We start from the raw sequence: 20,152 nt of genomic DNA, 5'->3' as shown, positions 1-20,152 counted from the left end.
AGGAGGATTTTGATTGAGATTTAATAAATTTAAAAACATAAGACTTAAAATTAGCCATCAAAACACTTTACTGATTTGTACTTGTAAAAATATTCCCTGAATATAGTCAAACATTAAAATGAAAAAGAGAAGAGAAGCCCCGATGTCAGGGGCTATGGGTTGATATTATTTGTGGTGTGTGTCAGAATAATCCTCCTCAGAAAGTGATCTTCCTATTCTGTTAATTCAGAAGTTTACTTTTTCTTTTTTAATTACAAAAGCATTTTATGGCCATTAAAGAAGAATATAAAAAGATTAATGAGGCTAGGAAAAAAGAAAACCTTCTATTGTTACCACCCATAAAAAAAAAGATTAATGTTACATTTCTGTCCATTTTATTTACTATGCTTAAATAAAATTCTTATACATGATACAAAATTTTTGGCTTAGTATATTATAAGCCTTTTCCCATACTTCCAATAATTTTGTAAATATAGTTTTGATTATTGTGAGATAGTCTGCATGGAGGCCATCTGTTTACTATCACCTAATTTTGGACTCTTGGCTTATTTATATTTTTTCAGTGTTTTAATAATGTGACAAACATTTTTGCATGAAATTTTGCATTTTTAAAGATTTTCTTTATAGTGGATTTCTAAGAGAAGAATTAGTGCCAAAAGTATGACTAATATCTGCATTTTAATATTTATTATCAAATTGTTCCTCCAAATTTTATTCATTGCACTCCCACCAGCAGAGTAGCCATGCGCTGATTTCATTTATTTATGCAATGAATATTTAATGGAAACTTGCTATGTCCAGGCACCATGTGAAGCACCAGGGCTAACTGAATGACTAGGTGGGCACTGTCCTGCTTTTGTAGAGACTGAGTGACTATTTTACTGCTCTGTTACCAGCATTGCATATTTTCAAAGTTTTATCTTTCTGATTTGATGGGGGAGATGTATTTTATTACTCTTTTAACTTGCATTTGTTTTATCACTAGTGATGTTGACCATTTCTGCCTTTCACAGGGACCTCACAAATCTTATTTACATATTAGAGTAGTTAGAGACATTTGTTAATTTAATAAAATATTACTAATCCAAGTACTCATCTTCATCTTAAATGCACTTTGTCTTGAAGCACTCCCTAGGCTGAGTTGGGATCATTCCCTCCTTGACTTTGGGGTAAGAAATGGGTTGTAAAAGGTAATAAACTTAACGAGGAGTTTGCTAGGTTGTTTGGTTTCTTCTTGGGCTCATTGTGGATCTTGGGACATTTTCAGTAATGGACTGGATATAATTCTTTCCCTGTTCTGGAAACTGATGGATTGTCTGAAAGATTCATATTGGGAGGAGAGTGGTAATCAATATTGTAGGCTGAGGTCACTGACAGGGGCCAAAGACAATAACATGTGAAATTTAGGATGAATTGCTTTTGAGGTTTTATCTGGATTTACTAAGACAGGGGAGTTGTTTGGGCAAATGATGCCTCTTTGGAGTTTCTTTGAAGTGACCATCTAATGAATCAAGGAAAGGGCAGTTAAATCCCTCTGGGTGAGAACATCAAAAGAGGAGTGGGATATAGTTACATGTCAGGAGCCAAGGGCTATCAGTTGACCTTTCTAAAGAGTGGGGAGAGGAGTTTGGGTGATTGGGAAGTTTTTGTTATATAGTGAATTTTTTGTACACTTTCACTTTTTTTCTTTTTCTCCCTATCTTTGGTTTCTCTACGTCTGTCCTTGCTTAATGATTCAACAGCAGAATTAGGGAATTAGAAGATAAAAGTAATGTTTTATTAATGGCAAAGACTCTTCAAGTGTCTTCCACATTGTAATTTCTTGATTTCATCATTCAGTCTGTCTTTTCTTGAAGGGCAAAGAAAATAAATCCTGTTCTCTTATAAACAGATGTTTGAGTTCTCTCCTTTTCTCTCCTATACCATTATCTCCTTTCTCTACTTGTGTTAAGCAATATATCGATGATTCACCCTCACTGATTATTTCAGCATATCTTTTAGCCTTATGTGGTTTTTTTTCACTTCCTCCATCAAAATTTTTACCAAAGTAGCAACTTTTTAAGTTGTCCAATTGAGTTTCATATCTCTTCTGTTTTCTTGTTAAGTTGGCGAGAATGCCAGTAAAAACTGCCAGAAAGTGAGTAGACAAAAGGAGAATCTGAGGACTTAGTCAAGGATGGCAAAACATGGCACACACACCACCACTCTTTCCTCCTGTGTCAGGGAAGGCGTTGCTAATCAATTATGGAGATCCTTTCTCACCCCTGAGCATGGCTTCAGAAGTCTTGCCAATGTTGCATTCTAGTCAGTCACTCCCAACAACATGGCTTTCAAGTTGAAATTTATTTTATTTACATAAGGTCTATAAACATGCCTCTGGGGTTTTAAGAATTAACTGTAATTGAGAAGTGGCCTACATGAAACATCTGTAATATTTCTCATCTTTCTTTCAACAGAGGGGCCACCACAGTAGCATCTCTATAGAAGAAAATCTGATCTGATGACTTGCATTGCTATAGCCAACTTTGTCTGAGACTCATTAATGATATAGTTTCAATCAATAGTAAGAGTTATGGATAAAATACTTCAGAGAGAAATTGCTGTCAGAGGAGGGGCAGTGATAAGAAAGCTTCTTTGCTAGAAGAACGAGCAGGACCCGAATGATGTGAAGAAGTCAACCATGTGATGATCTGGGGACAGAATTGCAGAAGAGGGAACACCAAATGTAAATGCCAGAGACAAGAGTGAGGTTGTTGTACTGACAGAACAGCAAGAATGTCAAGGTGGCTGGAAGGCATGAAGTGAGTAAGGGAGAAGGTAGATGGGGAGAAAAAGGAAGACAAGGGTCAGATCAGGTGAGATTTTTTTTAAGGCCAGTAGTTTACCTTTTTTTTTTTTCATTTTTTAAAACTATGATGCAAAGCCATTGCAAGAGTGTAATCTGAGGAACAGTGTGACATTTTTAAAAGATCCCTTGGATGCTTTGGGATAATATTATGGGAGACAGAAGTGATATCATGAATCACACTGTTCTTTGAGTTCATAGTCACTGGGTAGTGTTCATGTCTCCTCTGTCCCATCATGATCCATTTCAATATTTTGTAATTTATGAATCAAATTAATACTTTTATTGCAATTAATATACCCTACATATAATAGTGAGACAAAAAAGGAGGAAGAAAAGACAAAATAACTAATATTTATTGAAAGAGAAAACAGGAAGTAATTTGTCAATCTCTAGCTATCCCAACAGTGTGTAAAACAATACAGACTTAGTCAAGATTTCCTGTTTATCCACCTAATCACAAGGCCATGAACTACGCTTGGTCTTTCTCCAGTCATTCCCCGTGTCCAGTTGTTCTTGCCTTTAGCCAGCATTTGAGCTAGTCAGAATTTCTTTGGAGAGGAGGGGAGCCTTTATTTCTGAGGGGCCTAAATCTTCCAGCCTAGATAACGTTATGAGAGTCTTCTGTTAACCTGTCCAGGTCCCTCTCATACCCTCCTGAGCCCCCAGTCATCTTATTTCCATTCACTAGGATAAATCATGCTAGCTATTCATCAGGGCCCCTTTTCTTCGCATGTTCATTTCTTGGCAGGAAGAGCTCAAAATGGCCCAGAAAAAGCTTCTGTTTCTAATTCTGGGGGAGACCCTTGCTCCCCACCCCTGCTCAGTGATAGCATATCTCCATTTGGTAATGAAACACCCAGGGCATTGGGCCTAGAATCATTAGAACCAGAGTGAAATGTTTACTATTAACCCTTCAGTTTTTGGTTCCCTGTATTCAGGCAGTGAGAGAGAGAGAGAGAGAGCATCATGTACATTGGTGATCAGGTCAGAGCATGTATGTCATTGTTTCAAGACAGCTCCCCATCTTACAAAATCCTGCCTTGCCAGGGCAGCTCCACCATCTCTCCGAGAAGCCTTAGAGAAGATCAGTCTATTTTCTGCATACTACAGAAGCTATCACAATGAAATTTCAACATTCTTTTGCTCTTTCTTTTAATGCTACAAATATTAAGATCCAAATTACATTGTTTTAAAAATAGAATTTTTTTTTTATTTTTGCAGAGAAGACAGCATCAGATCCCTTCAGCAATGCAATCCTTTACTAATTTACATCAAATTATCCAATGTTTTCTTTACTATTTTCTCTTTTCAGTTAATTGACTCTATCCTTGATTTCATGGCAAATTATGGAACTATTTTAGAATTAAATTAGCTGGGAGACATTGCTGTAGGAATAGATACATATTAGCAGTTTCCCTAGTAATTGTGTTTTCATTTCCTTTACTTTTCAGTGGCTGGAGCCATCTTGGGTACAGCTTGTGTTTCAATTGTGCTGAATCCTCTGATATGTCATTTTCCCTAACATCACACTAGGGTGGTTGTGGCTTTCTCTAGGAATTTTCTACATCCCTATCATTATTTGTGCTTCCATTCATTAGCAACAAGTCACTGCACTGCCTCATACTATTATTTTAAATGATAAATTGTGATAATTTGTCAAGAAAGTCTACTTGTATGTATGTGAGTAAAATGGAAGTCCACAGTAAAAACCTTACTCCTGAAATAGTTGTCAACAGAATACAATTCGGTCTAATACTTTTTGCTCTTCTGAAGCCATTATTGACCATCTTGTGCTTGTTTATAATTGCTCAGCAATGCTAGACTCAAAGGTTCCTGTTCTATTATTTGGTGGAATCTTTCCAGAGAATGTTTATCTTAAACTTGGGTATATTGACAAGTTTTTCTCAGCTGAAAATATGTGACGGACTCAGTTCTATTCTTTGTATAGATTTAGCTCGTTTTATGGATCAGTTGCTTTCCTGAAAAATTTGCCTATGAAGCTAATTTTCTTTTAGTAAATTGATTTTTCTACTGACATGCATTTTAAATTGAAGCTGTGTTCTGGTAGGACGATAGCCCCAAGACACAGTAAAATCACATTTGAGATTATAGCAGTCTCCTCAGGGGGAAGACAAAATAAGGCAATTTTGAGGTAGTGATAAAAATACTAAAAACAAGTTACTAAATAGAAGATCATTGAGGTTAATTTTGTGTTTGAGCAAATAGATTCAAAATATAAAGGAAAAGAAACCATGATAGCTTAGTTGAACAAAACATTCTGAAAAGACATAGACTCCTCTAATATTCTGTGTGAGAACATGAAATTCATTTTGGTGGTTAGGTTTTTTTGGTTTGTTTTGGGGCATATTATAGTTTGAAGTGTTAACAAAATTAAACTGAGTACACTTGGCGATCTAATTGGCTTTATTAAGCAATTCATTGAAACAGGTGGGCAACATCCCATCTAGTAACAAGAAAGGCACCTCAAGGAATTGTACAAAATGGAAGGTTTTTATAGGCAGAAAGATAATGGGACAAGAAAGTTAAAAGAATGGATTATTTCAGGCAAGTCACTTTCCCTTAGGAAAAGACAGGGGGTCTAATCAGGCAGATGACCTCACTATACTGACTAGGAAATTTCAGACTGATTGGTTTAAAATTCTATCCTGGGAGAGGCTGAAAGTGCAATTAGTTTAGGTATTACCATATTTCCCCATGTATAAGACACACTTTAATTTTGGGGCCCGAATTTGAAAAAAAATTTATTACATAACTTCTTTTTCATCAGCAATTCTTCTTGCCTCATGCTGAACCATCTTTGTGGACACAGCAATTCCAATTGCCCTTTGCTCTTTAATCCATATCTTCAATTCCCTCTCTAAATCTGGCCATTTTGCTGACTTGCCTCTCATGGCCTTCTTCTGCCCTGGCCTTTTCAATAGGGGTTCTTCTGCCCGTAGCCAGTCTCGGATTGTTTTCTCAGTTGGAGGAGGACCAAACTTACATTCAGCAGCACGATTTCCATTCACTTTTGCAAACTGGATCACTTTTAAGTTAAATTCAGCACTGTACAAAAATCTTTTCTGAGCCATCTCTGGGCAGAACGTGGCAAAACGTAACCTACCGTAATATACCGGTAACAAGTGCGAAACAATGAATGCAAAGACAACAAGCGCGAAAAAGCGGGAAATGCAAGTAAAAAAATCTACAACCACTGTGTAAGACGCACCCAGTTTTTAGACCCCAAAATTTTCAAAAAAGAGTGCATCTTATACATGGGGAAATACGGTAAGTCTTAGTGGGGCTTGGCAAAGTGACTCCATTTGGGATCTGTTGTTTCTTTTGTCAACATAGGAAACGTCCAGACCTGTAGAGAAGTTTTATTTTTTAATTTTTATAAGAGTTTATTTGAGTAAAACTGACAACATATGCCAGGGAGCAAGGTCTTAAATGCTCCTACAGAGAATTTTTATAAGAGTTTATTTGAGCCAAACCGATGACATATGTTGGGAAACAGGATCTCACATGCTCTGGAGAATAACAGTTTTGCAGTTTCCTTTACATATTTGAAATTAAGGATGGGATGTAAGGAAGATTATGTGGAGGTGGGAGAAAGCAAGGCCAGAATCAGATTATAGGGTAGTTAAGATTATATGCTCTCTTGAGGGGTTTGAAAAGGTGGTCATGTATTAGAAGGAGGGGTCTGAAAAGAGGCATTTCAACCTAGATGCACAGAAACATTGGACAGGGCTTGCCTGGGGCAAAGATAAGCCTTTATTAAAGAAGTTATATGCCTGGGATGCTGTTATCCATCATGACCTGCTCAGTTAGGAATTTACGATCAGATCACCCTGTGAGGTTACTTTTCATAGAACCCCTTTTTTGTCCACATTTTTTAACAAAAAGGAGAATGATAAACAACAGAAATATTTCAAAGTGAATAGAATAGAAAATGAGAGCATACTTATTTAACTATGTATTTGAGCTTGAAAGTAAAACCCTTTGGAGAAATGGAGTTCTGCCACATCCTTCATGTTTGCCTCCCACGGTGTCTAATTCAGCTCAGAACAAAGAGTAAGACTTCTTACAGCAAGGGTTTATATAATGTTTATGGTAATTAGTTTCCCATTTTTTTTCTATCAAAGATTATACTTTTTAAAATTTTTATTTTTTAAATTTTTTTTATTGGGTAACGGTGTGTTTTTTCCAGGACCCATCAGCTCCAAGTCAAGTTGTTGTCCTTCAGTCTAATTATGGAGGGCACAGCTCAGCTCCAAGTCCAGTCACCATTTTCAATCTAGTTGCAGGGGGCACAGCCCACCATCCCATGCAGGAATCAAACTGGCAACCTTGTTGTTAACAACATGTGCTCTAACCAACTGAGCCATCCGGCCACCCACCATCAGCTCAGTGGCAGCTCAGCTCAAGTCGTTTTCTTCAATCTAGTTGTGGAGGGCACAGCTCACTGGCCCATGTGGGAATCGAACTGGCAACCTTGTTGTGCAGAGCATGCGCTCTAACCAACTGGACTACCTGGCCGCCCCATAAATTATACTTTGATGGATGACTTATACTGTACCTTTTACAAAGATCTAGAATATCAAAATAACTATTCTTCTAGGATAGATTTCCATAAGTCAAGTTCTGGTGTTTAAAGGATAAGAACATGTTAACATTTTAGAATAGGAGTCAGCAAATTTTTTCTGTAAAGAGCCGAATAGTAAATATTTTTGGCTTTAAAGGCTACAAGGTCTCTGTTGCTGCTGCTAGTCCTCTTCCTCTTCCCCCACTCCCCTTCACCTTTCCTTTCTTCCCTCTCCTTCCCTTCCTTTAAATATGGAAAAATGAAAGAACTGTTAGCTAACAGGCTGCACAAAACAGGCTGAATTTTGTATTTGATCAATCCCTGCTTCGGATACATATTGTCAGATAGCTTTCCAGGGATGCATACCAATGTACTCTTTTATCAGGAACCTTTGAAAATATTTGTTTAACAATAGCTTTCTTGTATCACTTTAATATTGATATAAGGACATTCATTCTATACTGTTTTTCAAAATGTGCAGCTTTAACATTAACTATTGTTGTTGTTTTTTATCACAGAAGTTTAATACTCTAGGTGCAGTGCAAAATATTCTACTAAAGACATTTATTTTGTGAGGCACTGAAGTGAAATAATGTTATCTCTAGTGTATGAGAACCTAAAATGGCCAAGGAGCACCCTCAGCTTCCGGGCTTATGAAAACATGGCTTTGTGCCCTAGTGGAAGCATTCTGCCTTTGGACACTAAGATCTCCAAACCCACGAAACCCAAGGCTGCAAGGAGAGGAAGCAAAAATTATGCAAGTGATTTATTAGGCGTAATAGTGAGAAGGGCCACTCTCACCTCTACTTTGGGTTCCCAGACCAGTGTGTTCTGGGAGAAACAGCACAATATTTTTTCCCACTGGTTGAAAGCATATACTATTGACATTCTTAGGGTAATTGCAGAGATTTGTGCCACCATCAAAGACTTGGAAGATGCAGGGACGGTGATTCATACCATACGCTCATTGAAATTTTCTTTTGGCTGGTGAGAAAACGATGGCTTGGTAGAGAATGACTGCATCATTGTAAACTTAATTACATGGGGATGCAAATTGCAAGCGCTGTTTCTGATACGGTATACTTACTGAGTGTATCAACACAGCCTCTGGGAGCTATCTTCACTTATTGATTCAGAAAATGCTTTATTTTCATACTAGTTAATTCATCTTCGTCTGGAAAGGACAGCAGCGTGCTTGTCACTGCCTTACTGTGGGGCTGTGACATTTTTCCTCTTCTCTGTCATAATGTAATCTGAAAGGAGTTAGATCATTTTGGTATTCTACAAAAGATCACACTGGCTCATTTACATGGCTGCTATTATTCTCACTGGGTATGGTGAACATCAGGTAGCAAGTACCCTAGACACCTTAGTAATTGCTAGAGCATAGGAAATAAACCCTATTTCTGGTATCAGTTATTCTATCAGTCAGAGTCCTGGCAGAAAAATAGATGGACTATCCAAAAGGGTTTAAACTGAAAATAACTTAATGAAGAGATCATGTCCAGACTGATTAAGAAAACCAGCATGGGTTTTGTGAGGTTCCCAGAAACTAGCAACAGTGAAAAGCCATTATCAACCCTAGGCCTGACGGGGAAAAGGGTGAGGGTAATATTACAGCAAGCTGGCAAGGACTGGTGGCATGGAAGAGGGCCATATAGCAAGAGCTGAAGAAAGGAGCCACCTATAAAATCTTGATCCAACAGCAATGGAGCGACACAACCTCTTTCTCCTTTTGCTCTCCACTTGCTTGCTCTATATTTTTGTTAGACGTTCTCCTCAGCTGTCTCATCGTCCTTGGTTGTCTGTATGTGCTTAAGAATGAGGATTAAAAAGCGGATTGGAAGTTCTGAGATACTGTATTTGAAGTTCCTGTAGGGTGATCTGGGACAGCTGTTGATTGAGGAACCTTCAACGTCAGTATCTCCAGGTTCTTTCTCTTGACTAGTCATGTTTCTTCCAGAACCTGCCTAACCTGGAGACTAAAAAAAATGCCTGGGCATCTAGTGGGGAAAAAAAACCTAAAGCTTCTGCATTCAGCCTTCAAGAAGCAAAGGTTACTGAATCCTCTGTTCTGCAAGTTAACCGTACATCAATTGTACCATATATCCCCAAGTTCAGGGAATAAATGTTAGGATGTTGACCAGAGTTCCAGAGGGCCAGTCACCTAGTGTTACATAAGGCTATAAATGTCCCCCTGATCACTGCTTTAGCTGAATCTGAAATATATTCTAATTTCCTTGTAATTTGTCTTTGACCTATGGGTTATTTTGAAGTGCGTTGTCTAATTTCCAAATATTGGGGATTTTGCAGATAGCTTTTTATTATTGATATGTAATTTAATTCCATTTGGTCAGTGAACATATTTTTTTATGATTTTGATCCTTTTGAATTTATTAAGACTTGTTTTATGGTCCAATATAAGGTACATTTTGATAAATTCCACATGCACTTGAAAAGAATACGTATTCTGTAGTTATTGGATGGCGTATCTTATAAATGTCAATTAGGTAAAGTTGGTGGTAATGTTCTTTAATTCTTCTATATTTTTATAGATTTCTCTGTTAACCTGTTCTATTAATTACTAAGAGAAGAGTGTGAAAATCTCCAAATATAATTGTGAATTTATGTATTTCTCAGCTTAGTTCTGATAGTTTTGCTTCATATATTTTGAAGCTCTGTTATGGTACAAACAAATTTAGGACTGTTCTGTCTTTTTTGATGAATTAACTTCTTTATTATTATGGAATTTTTCTCTTTATCCCTGGTAACATATCTTATTTTGAAGTTTATTTTGTCTGGTATTAATATAAACACTCAAGCTTTCTGTGATTAGTGTTTTTATGCTACACCTTTTTCCATCTTTCTAGTATTAATCTATTTATAGTTTTTTATATTTAAATGATTTCTTGTAGATAGCATATAGTTGAGTCTTGGTTTTTAAAATCCAGTCTGATAAAATCTGACTTTAAATTAGAAATTTTAGGTGATTTATATTTAAGGTAACTATCACTATGATTGAATTTTAATTAACTTTCCATTTGTTCTTTGGTCTCTTTTACATAACTTTTTGTCTTCTTTTGGATTGAGTACTTTCTAGGATATCATATTATATCCACTGTTGGAGATATTTTTTAAAACTGGTTACTGGGTGGTGAACACACAATGTGATATATAAAGGATGTATTACAGAATTGTACACCTGAAATCTATGTAACTTTGCTAACAATTGTCACCCCAATAAACTTTAATTTAAAAAAAAGAAAAAAGAAAAATATCAAAGTAGAAGAATTTTATATTTAAGGAACAGAGATATTAGTGGAAAAAAATAGAGTTGTGATGACTGAAATCAGTGGTGGCTCAGGGGGAGGGGGAGGCAGAGGGGTTTTATTGTATTTTCACCTGAAGTAAAATAAATCAAGTTTGCACACTAAAAAAAAAACAAAAAAACCCCACAAAACTGGTTACTCTAGAGTTTATGATATGCAACTTTAATTTATCTCAGCCAATTTTCAAATATTACACCACTTTTCATAAATGTACAAATCTTACAACAGAATATTTTCATTTTTCCTTCTTGGATGTTATATTGTTATCAACACTGTACATCTACATATGTTATACACCCCACAGTACATTGTTTTTTGCTTAATTATATTTTAAAATAACTTCAATAATGAGAAAAATACCTTGTGTACTTATTCACGTGTTTATCACTGGTATTTTCCAAATTTTCTTCTGGTGTTTTTTTTCCCTTTGCCTAAAAAAAATTATTAACACTTCCTGTAGTTTAGGTCAGCTGGATATGAATTGTCTAGCTTTTGATGGTCTGAATAAGTCTTTATTTTTCTTTCATTTTGGAAGATATTTTTGCTGGATGTAAAATTCTAGGTTGAATTTTTACATTTTTTCTTTCAGCACTTTACCCACCCCTAGCACTTTTTATCTTTCTTTAAAGTCATCATTCCATTGTCTTCTGGCTTGCATGTTCTGACAAGAAGTATGTAATAATTTTTTTCTTTGATTTTCTATAGTAATATTACTTTTTCTCTGACTGCTTTTACAATATTCTTTTTCTCACTTATTTGTAGCAATTTTATTTATTACTGTTTTCTTTGTGCTTATCCTCCTAAGGTTCACTAACCTTCTTTCATCTGTGGGTTTATAATTTTTATCAAATTTGGAAAATTCTGGCCAGTAATTCTTTAATATTTTTCTGTCTCTCCTAGACCCCTGCTTCTAATTTTACATATGTTAGGCTGCTTGATAATGAATGCTCCACAGATCACCAGGGCCCTGTTAATTATTTTCAGTCCAGAAATCACCTCTTAGACTAGGCAATTATTAGACTCACTTCATTTGTTCTACTTCTCTCAAGGATGATAATACTGTGCTACTTGCTATTGAATATCCAAAAGTAGTTGTTTCCTATATTTTGTTTAGTTTCTAGTTGTTTATAGCAGGGGGTTAATTCCAGGCTCTGTGTTTAGAACCTAGATCTACTACTTACTCTTTGACCCTGGGCCAACTTAACTTCTCTGTTTCACTGGTTTTCTCATCTTTAAAATGGGGTTACTCTATAACTACCTTGTAGGATTACTGTGAAGATTCTCAATAATGTGTAATATATATGAAGTGTGTGACGTATAGTAAATGTCCCATATATATGACATCACTGACCCTTAAGAAAGTGGATTTGTGGAAAGAGGAAGTGATATTATCAGGCCTCAGCTGAGGCAGTTGGGGTAAAATGCAGGGCCCCTTCCTAGTACCACCTGGTGGAAAAAGGAGGATAGAAAAATTTTGGTGCCTAAGACACCTTGGCACAAGGGGGCCAATTTCAGAATCTGGCTGTAAAAATCATCATCATCATCATCATCATCATCATCATCATCCTCTGGCTGTTTCAGGGAAGCCACTACTTAGCTGCTCTGCTGAAGAACTCATCACTTCAGTTTCGCATCGTTGGGCAGACAATATGATTTTCAAACCTCTCTGGTTAGGAGGACAAAAGCTATTGATAGACAGCTAGACCAGCCCCACTGTTTCTGTGATGCCAATTGTTGGTCAGATAGTTGGGATGGAGCTAAGGTTAAGTGGGAACTTAATTCTATTATATATCAATGTCTCTCAGAATTTAATATCAGAAAAACCTTTGTCAGCCCTGAAGAATAAGTGTTTCTTCCTTTTGATAGCAGGAGTGAAATAATTGAATGTTCCTGCTTTGCCTGCAAGGGTACTCAAAGCCACATTTTGTTCTTAATCTGTTGTGTATTTACCCTTAATATTGGCATATGTGCCTTTTTTTCTTTATGTTAATCTTGTTATGTATATTTGGTTTTCATGAATCTCTTAAGATCATTCCTTTCCAAAAAGGAATTTTTAAAAAGCCATTCATTATATATATTTTTAATCCAAGGCTTAGTCTTCTATAGTTATTTTTTTCCTAAACCTTTTTAGCTATTAAAATAATTAATAATTATGTGATATCTCTTCAAGAGTTGGTTTCCCCATTGGTGCAACTATCCCCACAATAACTGAAATGATGTGACATAAAAAGAAAAAATGTTATTCAAGTTTATTTATAATAAATACTATAATAAATGTTTTTCTATTCTTGTTCTTCACATCAATAATATTTTTGTTAATAAGTATATTCATTATGACCAAAATATAAAAAGTTTTGATTATTTAGGATTCAATGTACCCACATCTAATTTCTTCAGCATTTATTATCTGAGAATGGGCAGAGAAGAGACCCTTAATGTCTCAGTGAATCCTACAACCTTCCAAACCTGATCCTTTGTTGGTCTTTTCTAAATGAAACCTTACTTAGGTGCATCTACTCCTACCTTCTATCCAGTCAAAAGCAGGGTGACTCAGCATTGTTTGTGCCACTTTAAATACATGCCCTTGTTTTTCAGGTGTTAAAATATTCAGTATAACTCCAGCCATAAACGAGTCCTGTCTTGAGTAATATTTGCCTCTCACCTAACATCTATATTCTATTGGGTTGTCGGAAAAGTCATGACGCATTTTTGCAACGAAAAACATAGAAAAAATATGTCATGACTTTTCTGACAACCCAATATACTGGAAAGGATCATGGAAAGAGGTTAATGTAATAATCATAACAATGTATATTTGTGTACCTCTTTAAAATGCAATTTGATTTAAAGCTGTGCCTATAAATAATTTTATTCATGGCTCTAGGCGCATGTGTTTGACTGTTACAGGGTGTCTGTGAAGGGCTCTGAGGAACTGCTCTTTTTGGAGATGATCAGCCACTTCCGTGGAGCTATTGCATTTGATGACGCGAATTCTATTTTTAGAACTTGAACAGATTTGGGATCTGCCACACCAGAGTGCTACCGTGAATTCTTATGAGCTTAATTATTCTTCTCTTTAACTTCTGTGACAAAAAATAGTACTTATCACGAGCATGTGATGTTTAATATGCCCTCCTTATACACAGGTTTCTTTACTTAAAACAAGGACTTTTTTGCATCCCTCGTTGATACATTACTCCCAGCCCAGGAAACGTTTCCTGGAAGAGAACAATGTTGAGCACTGTTCATTATCAGGTATATTCCTATTGTTTTCATTTTATTAATGAGGAAATAAAGATTCAAGAAAGTTTAGTAATTCCACCAAGGTCAAACGATTAGTAAAGGTCACAGTCAGGAATTGAACCCATCTGTTAAACCATTCACATCTAGTTCTTTCTCAGACCTCAATATTCCCATCTGTGGGTTGGCAATAATGGTTTTCTCTCAATAGTATGACGGATTTCCCTAGAACCTGAATTTTCATTCTGCCTTTGCCACTAGCTGGGTCTGTTGGAAATATCACAATCTTTTTGGGTTTCGGTCCCCTCAAACTATAAAATGAGCAGGTAGATGGAGAGATACACGAGCTTCCTTCCAACTCTGATTTTTATTTTATTTTACTTGAATTTAAATATCAATGACGTTGCATTTGTTGATGATTATGGATCTTCATAGATTCTGAAATTGACAGAGCCTGCTCCCCAGTGCTTCCTGCTTCCTGGTTCACCGACACCCTTCCGCTGCCTCTCCACACCCCCCACCTGCTTGTTCTTGCTCATCATTTCTCTCTCCTCTCCACATGCTTCCAGCCAGGAGAGTTAGAGGCTGGGATGAATAGATAAGATGGTTTCTCAGAATTACGTCTACCCAGCTGGTTTAGTGACATTGTGTCACTGAACATTCCTAGAAATGAAAATGAGGGCAGTGGAACTAGTGACTCTTGATTCCCTAATTGACATAAACCAGCCACAAGACTATTTTTGCCAAAGCCGTCTTCCTACATATAGACATGAATAATTACACTGACAGGCACACACCCTCCCTACAAGTACTTAATGTCACTTTCCATTAGCTGCACATCTAGATTGCTGTCTACCTTGCCTGTATGTACATGTTTGAATAACATAACAGAAGACATATTTACATATTGGTTCTGCTTTTCATGGTTGGGAAGACGTCATCTCTTGGATCTTTATTTTTTTTAAGTCAAGTGTGATGGATGAATGGCCTTGGGAACTATAGCATATGAGCAAAAGCTCATGAGCATTTCAGGCTGGGGTGTTTTTTTTTTCCTCTTCACTTTTTGGAGGCATAACCACTTCATCATCGCTGTTAAGTGAGGGCCTGGTATGGTGGGGAAATTAGAGGAGAAAAGCTAAAAGTCACTGTAATTTTGTTCCTTAGGGACTTTTGTTCAGGTTTGATTATATAGTATGTTTGCAGGCTTCTCTTTGAAAGAGCATATTCTTTAGATTTAAAGGCAATGTCTGGTAAATAAGGTTAATTTTTTTTTAATGAAATGTAGTTTGTGTGTGGGTCTTGGTATGAATGAGAAAATGGGTATGCCATGAGTTTTCACTTAATTTTTTCAAAACCTGATATATTAAATAATTGTTTTTAGTACAAATTACAAAATAAGATTACTGCAACCTTTAAGCTTGCTCAGCTGAAATGGTTTAAAGTTTTTAATAGGTACAGTGCTTCTAGTGAGAACAGATGATAGAGAGTACATTAGGCAGCTGTTTCAACAAATAAACTCCGAATCTCAGTGGCTCACAGCAAATATTTATTCTCATTCATTGGCTTAGGTGTTGGCTGAGTTTCCCTTGATCTATTGGATTCAGGTGAAGTTGGCTCCAGGCAGCAGGATTGTGTTTGGGTCTGCTCTGTGTGTCTAATTCCAAGCTCCCTAGGGTGTGCTTGTCATATGGGGATGGCCGAAACACAAAGCAGGGTGTAAAAACACATGCTGCCTCTTGAGGCCTTCACTCAGAATTGGCACGCTGTCACATTGCCCACATTCAATTGGCCAAAGCAAGTCACATGGCTAGGTCCAACATCGATAGGCCAATGGAGGAGCTACAGAGGCAGCCAGAAAAGGCCCTTGGGTGCATAATAATAATACAGGGGTAGAGGGTAAAGAAGTGGAAACAATAATCCAGTATAACACAGGGAGAGAGACTGTTCAATTTTGGAAAGATGAGCAATGCGTATTGCCTCCAGTTTGAAATGGCATGTTACCTTTCCTTTTTTTCTGCTTCTATTATATTGATAATTGACAGCAAAACCCCAGTCTAATGTTGTAGGTTAGCATCAGGAAGTGCAGCTCATCATATGAATGGTTGGGACAAGCACAGACTTTCCAGGTGGTCCCCAGGTAAGTCACCTTTCCTGTACCGTGGCTGTGCTGTATGTTGTATTAATAATGGTCAGCTGTGGCATTAACCTGTGTGTGTATGTGTGGTCCATCAAGCTGTTGGGATGTCTTTGAGAAGCCAAATAACCAATAAATATTCAGTAAAACACAAATTTATAATATGCACATGAAAGGGAAAGACCAATGATTAAGTTGATAAGCCTGTTTTAAGCTTTTTATGAAATATTTAATGAAAATCAAACACCTCACAATATGTTTGCATCAGAAAATTAAATGACATTTGACTGTTTTGACAGAATATACTTACCTAATTTTAGGTAGTATTTTTCCTCTTTATTAAATTTATTGAGTTGAAAAGAGTAGTGTGGCCACTACCTATTTTAATCAGTATAGACGTGTTTTATTTTTGACTTTTCAAAACACTTGTGTTGGTATTATTAAAATCCCTCCATTCAAAGACTTACTTGATAAGTTTGTTATGTCTTTTCTAATGGTGAATTTGTCCTTTGTCCTCACCTACTTTGTCAGAAGTTTGAGAATAACATTTTAATGTTACTTATTCTGCCCTTGGTCTTTTACTGTCAAATTGACCCTCACCAAAATAATTATGCATCATGGTTTTACCTTGCATGTTTCCTTCATAGGGATTTTGTCTGGTTAAACATGAGGTATTAGAAATTGGCTCTTTAAAATTAAAACAATTTTCAAAGTGAAGTCACTTTTTATCGTTTCTACCTAAACTGTATGTCGTCTTTCCTCTGCATAAGGAGTGAATTGGATTGCAGTCACACCTCGTTAATGCAGTGTTGCATAGCCACTGTGCGTTTGCACATGCACCTGTACTTCCTCTAAGGACACCAGGTCCCCGTTATTGTGGGAATTTACCACTCTCTTAAGCCTAAATGATGAATTTCTACTCACCAGACAATGTGCCTTTGATAATCCAGATGTCTTATCTTACGCGTTGTGCATTATGCTCTCTGTGACATATACTATATTATGCTTTATGTTGTTTCTTATTAATCAGTGTAAACCTTACTGAAAGCCAGCAGCTATCCTAAAATAAAAAGGAAAAGTAGAGGGACTTAAAAATGAGGGATGTGATTAGTAATGAATACATTTGAAGATAAAGTAGCACGATGAGTGTCTACCATAAATTTAAAAACGTCTGTTTTCTTTTTTCTTGCCAAATATGAACAGAAATATTGTAGGAGGCAGAGGAGCCATATAAATGGAAGTTAAAACAGGCCTGAGCTTTAATCTCTTCATCTGTTAAAGCATGGCCAGCACTAACTTCCTCTTGGGGTCACCATGAAGATAAAGCAGAGTTGCCTGAGAGCCTCCTCTCCAAGCAGGAGTGTGGACACTGCAGCCCACGAGGCCCAGAACAAAAGCCCAGGAGATGGTCTCTCTGGAGAGAGTAGGTAGTAAGGGGCATTTGGAAAGGGTTAGGCCAGGTGACTGAAAAGGCTCTCATTCTAAGACCTTGGGCTCAGGCGAAGAAAGAACCTAGTTATAACCTTCTGGATACCCTCTGTCTGCAGAGCCCCTGCCTGAGGCCCTGGACTCATTTTCTCAGTGGCCACAGAAAGGCATTTTATGGACAGCCTACCAAAGGGCAGCTATATAAAGGTTCTGTGACCTGCATTATCTTTGACTTTGAAGTGTGATTTGGAAACCAACCAACCAATAAGCAAACAAAAAAGCAAACCCTTGGCTGTTTTCAAATTTCATTTCTTCTAAAATGCTACTCTAATGTAAAGGAGAAGCGTGCTATCCCATGATCCCTTTGTTAGCTGACTTATTCTCAGCTCAAGTTACTTGTAAGGGAGGTTTTCAGCATGCCAGAAGCCATTGGCTGGCTTTGGGTCACAGCCAAAAAGACACTATTACAAGGATTATGTGTAATAAACACCCTATCATATATCCAACAGTGATCTCTATTGCAAAAGGATGGTGAGCCTAAACCCTTAACATCTGCCTACTTATGTAATATTTTGCCAAGGTTGCTTACCAGGAATTAAACGAGGACTTGAGAGCTCTATGGGACTTTAGAGATGACTTAACCTAGTGTTTTCCAAACTATGTTCCACTGGAGCACTCGTGGCTTGAAACAGGTGTCTCCCTTTAAATGGATTCTGTGGTCAAATAAGTTAGGAAAACACTATTATGCAGAGCTAAGTTTCTTTACTCAAGGACATCTCAAGGTCTTCAGTATGCTAATATGAATTGTAGCCCAAAAGTACAGAGCGTGCCACTCCGCTCAAACTCGTTTGACCATAAAGTCCTTTTGTTGTAGAACACACATCACCATCACAAGCATGACAAGCAGAGGCCACACAGTCTAGTCATTATTAAGAGCATGGCCTCTAGGGTTTAACTGCCTAGGTTCAGTTCCTGGCTTTACCATTTACTGATCTCGATCAAATTGCTTAACTTCTCTGTGCTTCAGTTTCCCCATCTAAAATGGGAGCACTAATGATACCTACCTAGAGGGTGCTTTTGAAAAATCAAAGAACAGGCCTAAGAACAAGTGCCTGACATCTACTTGACCATTATCATCCTAACATAGTTTAGATAAGAACTAGCTTAATATCCTCATTCTGGAGCTGAGAAAAGTGAGCCATGCTGTATCATGCATTCAACAAGTTGACCAGATGCCCATATGCACCATGCATGATGATTCTATCTCCACAAATGAAAATGAACATGACGGAGTCCCTGCCTCAGAAGACACACACTAGTGACCTGGCTCAGGTGACACCTTTCAGTAGTGAATCCAGCAACACAGGCCTCCCGACTTCTGTCCTCCAGCTCATCCCCTGATTCCATCCTGAATGAGAGTGATCTCTCTAGTCTGAATTGATAAGCAAAAAAGGGAACATGGAGTTCTGCCAATAGACTTAGCTTTTCAAATTGAGTATGAGGCATATGCTTTAATTCTGTGTTAGTGTGATCCAGAAAGAGTAATCAAGAGAAGCACTTTTTGGAGGAAAGCAAACACTTCAAAATATAACCTAGAAAGGGAAGTAGGAGGTAGTATGAAGTAGCCCCCCCTAGAAGTCCGCAAGGATGGCTGGCTTTATGTTTTTCTAGTCACTGTGTCGCTGACGGCCTTCTCTGTCTGTCTAGGCATCTCCTACGAGGGCTTTCCCCGGGACTGCTTCAATGAGCAGTCAGCACCTAAAGACCTTCCCAACAGGGATGGAGGAGCGCGGGGCCTGGGCCATAAATCAGGACCAGCCTGTCCCTTTCTGCTCCACGAGGAGAGAGAAAAGCCGAACAGAAGTGAATTGTACCTGGATCTCCACGTAAGTAGAAATCTTTGTATTTGTGCTGTGATTCTTTGTAGTCAACAGAGGCTCGTTTAATATGCATTTAATGTAAATTGTGTTTGTAAAGCTGCTGAAGCTGCATGAAGGGGTGTGGTCATTGTCTAAAAGCCAATCAGTTACAGAAGGCAGATCCCGGTGATAGGAAATTTGTGCACTTAGAAAGTGACTGTTAACAATTTATCTGAGTGTTACCTGGGTCCTCCGCTCACATCAGCTTTGCTGCCTAAACCTCGCTGTGGAAATAGCTATTTGTTGCTAGTCATCTCTTAATGTATTTGTCTAAAAAGGTGAGGATATATGTTAGCTGACTGACAGACTCTGGATTCTCCAGTGAAACCCAAATCTCCTGTCTTCTTTGCACACTCCTAAGCCTTTCTCTCCAGCTGCTCAAATAACAGGTGAACAGGTTGGCAGCAAATCTGCGGACTACAAGATGACCCATTTAAAAAACACAGGCTTCTCCTTTCTTGTTCATTCATGTATTCATTGACACAGAAGCATTGACTACCCTGTACAAAACAGTGGGCTGGCTTTTAGCTACTTCCACGTGGTAGATGGCCTGATAGGATTGACCAGGCTGTCACTAGTCCCACTACCCCTCTTCACCTCCCAGTTTCCTGTCAGAGGTGGGGGTGAACAGCTAGGAATCCAAGAAGCACTTTCCCCCCCATTCATTAA

At 37.5% G+C, this 20,152-nt stretch overlaps 1 protein-coding gene across 4 annotated transcripts in view; it reads left to right on the top strand.

Annotated features, from left to right (window-relative positions):
• LOC109386246 (formin-1-like) overlaps nucleotides 1–19,358 on the top strand; it is a 115,635-nt gene extending 96,277 nt beyond the window's left edge. Inside the window, exons 5-6 of one of the 4 annotated variants that reach the window (XR_002124760.1) lie at nucleotides 16,045–16,139; nucleotides 19,272–19,358. Coding sequence is in view for 2 of the 4 variants with exons in the window: in XM_019649194.1 (XP_019504739.1) it covers nucleotides 2,457–2,473 (17 nt within the window). In the remaining 2 variants the exon portion in view is untranslated. Of the gene's footprint in view, nucleotides 1–2,456; nucleotides 3,749–16,044; nucleotides 16,140–17,339; nucleotides 17,430–19,271 lie in introns of those variants that run through there. The other 3 variants (XR_002124761.1, XM_019649195.1, XM_019649194.1) reach the window with 3 other exon arrangements.
• Nucleotides 19,359–20,152: the final 794 nt, after the last annotated feature.

This window comes from Hipposideros armiger, unplaced genomic scaffold (genome assembly GCF_001890085.2).
Source record: "Hipposideros armiger isolate ML-2016 unplaced genomic scaffold, ASM189008v1 scaffold_130, whole genome shotgun sequence".
NCBI classification, from domain to species: domain Eukaryota; kingdom Metazoa; phylum Chordata; class Mammalia; order Chiroptera; family Hipposideridae; genus Hipposideros; species Hipposideros armiger.
The sequence above is the reverse complement of the archived record's forward strand: the minus strand, read 5'-3'. Positions and strand labels throughout refer to the sequence as shown.